At 35.8% G+C, this 7,670-nt stretch overlaps 1 protein-coding gene across 1 annotated transcript; it reads right to left on the bottom strand.

The window, feature by feature from the left end:
- Nucleotides 1-227: 227 nt before the first annotated feature.
- LOC134249787 (nuclear receptor 2C2-associated protein-like) lies at nt 228-7,432 on the bottom strand. Its single transcript, XM_062732142.1, has 4 exons — nt 7,199-7,432; nt 6,970-7,060; nt 1,485-1,658; nt 228-613 (listed from the first exon to the last, which is right to left on the bottom strand). The coding sequence occupies exons 1-4, from the start codon at nt 7,237-7,239 to the stop codon at nt 494-496; spliced, it is 426 nt and encodes a 141-aa protein (XP_062588126.1). The 5' UTR covers nt 7,240-7,432; the 3' UTR covers nt 228-493.
- Between the last annotated feature and the right edge of the window lie 238 nt (nt 7,433-7,670).

The following is a 7,670-nucleotide window of genomic DNA, read 5'->3' as shown; positions in this document are numbered from 1 at the left end:
AGCAACTACTCAAAACAGATGCTTGAAATTTTAGTAAATACTTTGTTGAGGCATGCAGTATGGTGGGATTTATTTTTATTTGAAACTGATGTCAAATTCCTACTTTTCTGTGCATATACCCTTAACGTTTATTAACATTACATTGTATATTCACATCACACGGGGGGTATTACTAGTGAGCATTGGCTCACAGATTTCTTGTTTTGTATTGATACAGTGAAACACACTTGACATACACTAGTTTATTATATTTCAAACAGAAAAAAGCTCTTACATATCTGTTAATTAAATAAAATTTTCACAATACATGTATTATATATAAACAGATTTATATATAAATGCTCACTTCATTTTTATATGAAGTCACAATGAAAATTTGATATGGATGTTTTATGGTACAAATGTGAAAGTAAATGTATATTAAAGATGTATTTTGTAGTTTTAATTTCTTTTTCCAAATAACAAGAAAAAAAAGCTATTACAGTAATACATATCAAATAGGAATACCAAGAACCTTCAACTGATAAATGGTTATTCTACCAAAAAAGTCTGTACTGTTGTTGAATATTATTTTGAATTTCTTCAGAGAGGTTACATGTGGTAATTTAAAGCTGTCAGCATAGTTAAGGAAGAACGATACAGAAACAATCTAGTAGCTTTTACAATAATTCTACAGCATTTTATGCATCATAATTTATAGGCAGCCCGAGTCACCAATGTCAAATCCTTTTGTATGGACATTTATAAGTAAAAAGGAACATTAGCCTCCCTTGAGCCTGAGAGTGGCTGAAACCATCAAAATTGATGCATTCTTCAAAACCCTTTACTCCTGGACATCAGGCATTCAAAATGTTGGCATGATTTTGATGAGCAATGAGCCCACTACCACAACTTTAAATTGTGAAATTTATGGCCCTTGGGTTAGGGTACAGGGTGGGGCTAAATTTGTCGTATGTATTTAAATGCAAAACAGGTATACCTTTAAAAAAAATCTCCACACCTTTATATCCAGGAGAAAAATCATTTGTATGATAAAAACTGGAATTCACCGAGATATTGAAATTCTTGCTCCATCAATCCACTATTAAGGCTCCTTGGTGGAGTTGGTCATATGTGGTAAATTTTGGCCTGCAAATATGTTGCCATTGATCACATTTGTACCCCCCCCCCTGCTAGGGGTACTGTAAGCTATGTTGATCATATTTTAAAAATGCTCTGTAGCTTTTAGGAACTTTTCTTCTCCTAATCATCTAAGAACAAGCTTCATTAATATGATAATGAACATAGAGTCCTCATCCACAACAAATTTTAAAATTCATGTCAAATGTGTGCAAATTTCCAGTTGAAGGGGGCTAAACTGTCATATTCAGTAAAATGCATTTCAGTTCACTGTTGAGGCCCATGCTCCCCCCCCCCCCCCAGCAAAAAAAAATCTTTTCTATGTACATTTATATGATTATGTACCATTTTCATAAAAAGGATATTTGTAATGAATTAACATCTTCTGGAAAGAATTCCATTATGGTGTGTTTATCATTATTCTCATCAGTCATCTGTAAACTGCAATCTTTCCCAGCAAATCCCCCCTGAAATTGGATTTGAATTTCTTCCACATTAGATAATGAATCCAGATTAACTTCTATCCATTGAGGGGAACCCTACAAAGTAAATGTATGTTCAAATAATTACACAACAGTAAAGATTTAAAACATATGATTATCTTTGAAATTCAGAAAGGCCATGTTCGGGTAGTTAACTATCACATCACTGAGCATTGACAAAAGGTTGATGGCAAGATAATGCAATAGGGTGATAACTATGAAGCAATGGTGCTATAGCGCGACAACCATGATCTGATGGTGCAACAATGCCAAGAAGCAATAGCGATGACATGACAGTACGATGATGATGAAGCAATGTTCACTGTTGGTTCATTTTGATAAACAGTAAACACCATCCTTACTGCATTGTTGCATCATCACATCATCGTCATCATGCTATATTGCATCATCACTTCATTGTCACCACACCATCACTATTCCTCCTATACCACTAAATAAATTAAATGATACTATCACAGATTCTTTATTACATAATACCCACTGTGCACCTCCTATTTCACTCTTTGATCTGACACTTATTTTGGGTCTCCCAGAGACAAAACATGAACTTTGCCATTATTTGGTAGGCAGGGGTACAGTGTGTAACGGGAAAGGAGAAAATGCAGCGGACCAGACTGGGATTTGAACCCGGGCCCCCTGAAACTCCAGTCAGGTGCTCTACCAACTGAGCTATCTGGCCACCCGCGATCGAACCCGGCTGACCGCCACATTCCTCCCTCCTTAAAGGTCTTTGGCCCTCCAAAGACCCCAACCCAGGCTCATCCCTGGCAGGCCTCTCACCTGTCAATTCCAGGGCATGGCACAGCACCAAATGTAACGGGAGAGGAGAAAATGCAGTGGACCAGACCGGGATTCGAACCCGGGCCCCCTGAAACTCCGGTCAGGTGCTCTACCAACTGAGCTATCTGGCCACCGGCGATCAAGTCCGGCTGACGGCCACACAGTGTATCATTTAGTAAGCTCATGCAGTGCTCACAGTACCTGTAGTTTTCGTGGGAATCTTTATAAAAGGGAGATAAAAAATAAGTATGATTAATATTAGTTTAAGGGGGATGTACGGCCACCTTTAGTGCAGTGAGAGCAAAATGTAAACATTTCTTCAAATGGCTAAAATACATTATATTTTGATCAAATTTTAAGTCTTTTTGATAAAGATACAATAAATATGCATAACCGAATGCATGTTGTGCATATATAATCTATACTTTTGCAGAAAAATGCTTTTGATATGCTTCTTGGAACTGCGCAGCTACAGAATTCAGCAGAGCCTTAAAAAATCCAAAAAAATATGCAAACTGTGCATTAATGTTCTCTCTACAACCATTTGTTGAGAAAATGTCTAAATTTTGCACTTTTAAATGATAATTTCAAGTTCAAAACAAGGTACTATTGTCTTCAAAAAGAGTGTAAAGAACCATGAAAGTAGTTCATGGATAGCAGCACGTGGTCTATTTTTAGCACAGAATCTTGTTTTCCAGACCTCTTCTTAATATGGAGGGGCATAACAATCTTTAAATGTAGAAGAGAATTACAGTTGCAAAATATTTCAAATAATATGAACACTTTTAAAAGAGGAAAGGTGTTATAGTGTAGCTTGAAGTAATTTATTTAGTTTGAACATAATTTTTTTTTTTTCTATTTGCCCATATTTTCAAAATTACAATTGTACAAAGTAAAGAGAAAAAAATCAACCTATAAACATATTTAAAATGATGTTTGGTGGTCCTCCCAACTCAGGGAAAAATCATTGGGTCCGTATTTATAAGTGAGAAAAACAAATCCTTAAAATTTAAACAGAATTGTTGACGGAAGAAAAAGAAAAAAATATCGTGTAATGGGATGTTAAAAAAATGAGTCGGGCCATTTCTAGGCAATAGATCGGGAGAGAGGGCAACCAAATATTTTTATAACAAGTGGTATTATAAGGCTAGTACATGTTCCATCACATACTTAGTAATGCAATTTTTTTTAATATTTGACACTATTTTGAAAAACAAACAAAGGATTTTCGGGGGAGGGGGGGTTAGCACTCACTTTTGTTTGCGATGATAGACATAGCATATGCAATGGACCTTTCATTGCAAACATTGTGTTCGCTTCTAAATTTCATAGAAACAACTCATAATATTTTATCAAGCTTCGTATGTTCAATGAGCGAGAGCTTACAACGTTGTCAACATAATGAGACATGATGCGTTTTTGTGTCCAAACATGACCCCATACAATGTGTGGGTCATTGCAAACATTCTAGCTATTTATGTGAGGTGCCTGAAGGAAATCCTATAACTGCCTATTTTTTTCTATCTAACTTATAAACAAAATAGACATATGTATACCAACTTTTCGAATGTAAGACATGTAATTACAATTTATTTTTCATGCACTGCGTATTGTTTAACATTTTCAAATTAAATGCTAAGCATCCTCCTTGCAGTGACCCATTTGAAAATTACTTCTATCGCCACAGAAAAAAGACCCACCGTAAACACATATGTTTAGGACATTTTTATCTTTTTTTCTTGAGTTTTAAAGAAACCAACAAATTATAAAGACTTGTTCCATAAAAATTAAATATAATCATGGTAATAAACGGATTTATCCACAGCAGATATATGCACATGCCAACCATGTGCTTAGTGGAATAATATTAGCGAGGAATTTCGAGTTGTAAACAGAACAGTTTTTCCCGATTTGCTGGAGTGAGGTTAAAATCGCGTTTTTTTTCGCACATTCCTCCCTCCTTAAAGGTCTTTGGCCCTCCAAAGACCCCAACCCAGGCTCATCCCTGGCAGGCCTCTCACCTGTCAATTCCAGGGCATGGCACAGCACCAAATGTAACGGGAGAGGAGAAAATGCAGTGGACCAGACCGGGATTCGAACCCGGGCCCCCTGAAACTCCGGTCAGGTGCTCTACCAACTGAGCTATCTGGCCACCGGCGATCAAGTCCGGCTGACGGCCACACAGTGTATCATTTAGTAAGCTCATGCAGTGCTCACAGTACCTGTAGTTTTCGTGGGAATCTTTATAAAAGGGAGATAAAAAATAAGTATGATTAATATTAGTTTAAGGGGGATGTACGGCCACCTTTAGTGCAGTGAGAGCAAAATGTAAACATTTCTTCAAATGGCTAAAATACATTATATTTTGATCAAATTTTAAGTCTTTTTGATAAAGATACAATAAATATGCATAACCGAATGCATGTTGTGCATATATAATCTATACTTTTGCAGAAAAATGCTTTTGATATGCTTCTTGGAACTGCGCAGCTACAGAATTCAGCAGAGCCTTAAAAAATCCAAAAAAATATGCAAACTGTGCATTAATGTTCTCTCTACAACCATTTGTTGAGAAAATGTCTAAATTTTGCACTTTTAAATGATAATTTCAAGTTCAAAACAAGGTACTATTGTCTTCAAAAAGAGTGTAAAGAACCATGAAAGTAGTTCATGGATAGCAGCACGTGGTCTATTTTTAGCACAGAATCTTGTTTTCCAGACCTCTTCTTAATATGGAGGGGCATAACAATCTTTAAATGTAGAAGAGAATTACAGTTGCAAAATATTTCAAATAATATGAACACTTTTAAAAGAGGAAAGGTGTTATAGTGTAGCTTGAAGTAATTTATTTAGTTTGAACATAATTTTTTTTTTTTCTATTTGCCCATATTTTCAAAATTACAATTGTACAAAGTAAAGAGAAAAAAATCAACCTATAAACATATTTAAAATGATGTTTGGTGGTCCTCCCAACTCAGGGAAAAATCATTGGGTCCGTATTTATAAGTGAGAAAAACAAATCCTTAAAATTTAAACAGAATTGTTGACGGAAGAAAAAGAAAAAAATATCGTGTAATGGGATGTTAAAAAAATGAGTCGGGCCATTTCTAGGCAATAGATCGGGAGAGAGGGCAACCAAATATTTTTATAACAAGTGGTATTATAAGGCTAGTACATGTTCCATCACATACTTAGTAATGCAATTTTTTTTAATGTTTGACACTATTTTGAAAAACAAACAAAGGATTTTCGGGGGAGGGGGGGTTAGCACTCACTTTTGTTTGCGATGATAGACATAGCATATGCAATGGACCTTTCATTGCAAACATTGTGTTCGCTTCTAAATTTCATAGAAACAACTCATAATATTTTATCAAGCTTCGTATGTTCAATGAGCGAGAGCTTACAACGTTGTCAACATAATGAGACATGATGCGTTTTTGTGTCCAAACATGACCCCATACAATGTGTGGGTCATTGCAAACATTCTAGCTATTTATGTGAGGTGCCTGAAGGAAATCCTATAACTGCCTATTTTTTCTATCTAACTTATAAACAAAATAGACATATGTATCCAACTTTTCGAATGTAAGACATGTAATTACAATTTATTTTTCATGCACTGCGTATTGTTTAACATTTTCAAATTAAATGCTAAGCATCCTCCTTGCAGTGACCCATTTGAAAATTACTTCTATCGCCACAGAAAAAAGACCCACCGTAAACACATATGTTTAGGACATTTTTATCTTTTTTTCTTGAGTTTTAAAGAAACCAACAAATTATCTAGACTTGTTCCATAAAAATTAAATATAATCATGGTAATAAACGGATTTATCCACAGCAGATATATGCACATGCCAACCATGTGCTTAGTGGAATAATATTAGCGAGGAATTTCGAGTTGTAAACAGAACAGTTTTTCCCGATTTGCTGGAGTGAGGTTAAAATCGCGTTTTTTTTCATTAATCAGACGATGCGATGCAACAAATAAAAGTAGTAAGTAATATAACCTAATGATTATTACTTAGTAATTTCTTGTCTTGGTGTTATTATGGTCGCATTTATTCTAAAATCATTGTTATTCGAACTCTGTGTGACAGAGGAATGGCGGACGAAATAAACACATGGCCTCAGGAAGACACCCATATGAAAAATCAAATTTTCAAGAATTATGGATAATGACAAGAAAAAAACGAAACAAATGGTTGTTGCCATATTATCAATGAATCAAACTAACACCATTTTCAATGCATTTTTCATCTCATGAATGCTGTAGCTGCGCAGTTCTATCATGATTAATTTTCTTCTAAGTAAGACAAAATAAACTTAATTGTTTTCTAATTTTGGTCTCTAACAGTAGGTAATTAGTGCATTAGCACTTTGAGTAACTTTGAGCTAGTTTAGTAGAGTATTAAGCGCATTCTTGGTATTTCTTAGTTTACACCAGACTAGATCCAATATGGCTTGTACATCCCCCTTAACTAGAGGTACAGTGACTGAGTGAGAACAAGCTCACTAAATGATACCTCCACCTTCCATATATATAAAGCTTGAAGAGCATTACTTGATCAGAATTCCAACATGTATCCTCTTCCCCATCTACCATATGTCGTGGTCCATAATTTTTGATGTCTCTATTCAGCACTGAACTAACTCTGCAATTATTAGTGGAATATTGGTGTATTGAGTTCGAATTTACTCGTGGCATTTTCAAAGTGGGATAGCGTTTGTCTCTTCATAAACTAACTTTAAACTTCTTATAAAAAATTAAGTGCTTTGTGGGTTAAACTTACTTTAAACTAGTGTCCTTGTTGGTTAAAGTGCTTGTCATCATTAAAGTTTTTTATTGATATTTTCGTAAACAAGTTCCATGCTTTAGGCAAGCGGTAAACTTGGTACTCATAACCTACTCGGAGCTCCTCGAATGGCTCGTACCTCGCACAATGAACTGAGCGTAGCGGAGTCAGCCGAGGATTGCCGATTGACTCCAAACGCTCAATCGTCGCAAACCACGGCCAAAATGTACGCTCCTCTCCCACCATCTGGTAGGAGAGAGCTATATATATGCGAACTCCGGACCGTGGCTTGAGACGATGTAGGAGAGAGCTGTATATATGCGAACTCCGGACCGTGGCTTGAGACGATGACAAACGCTCGGGTGTTGCTAAAACGCAGAACGGATATAAAAGTAGCTGCAGATCTGTAGCGTTATGGTTTTGGTTTTAGATATTTGTCTTTGACCATAACGCTACAGATCCCGTGATG

Source organism: Saccostrea cucullata, unplaced genomic scaffold, assembly GCF_032062105.1.
Source record: "Saccostrea cucullata isolate Sc308-1 unplaced genomic scaffold, CSIRO_AGI_Scuc_v1 ctg160, whole genome shotgun sequence".
Lineage (NCBI taxonomy): Eukaryota > Metazoa > Mollusca > Bivalvia > Ostreida > Ostreidae > Saccostrea > Saccostrea cuccullata.
The sequence above is the reverse complement of the archived record's forward strand: the minus strand, read 5'-3'. Positions and strand labels throughout refer to the sequence as shown.

Coding starts and splice junctions, on each gene's coding strand:
- LOC134249787 (XM_062732142.1), bottom strand. CDS start 7,239: ATGATGACAAGCACTTTAACCAACAAGGACACTAGTTTAAA. Junction 1,659..6,969: donor CATGTTGGAATTCTGATCAA/GTAATGCTCTTC, acceptor TTTACTTTGTAG/GGTTCCCCTCAATGGATAGA. Junction 614..1,484: donor AAGATGTTAATTCATTACAA/ATATCCTTTTTA, acceptor AACTATGCTGAC/AGCTTTAAATTACCACATGT.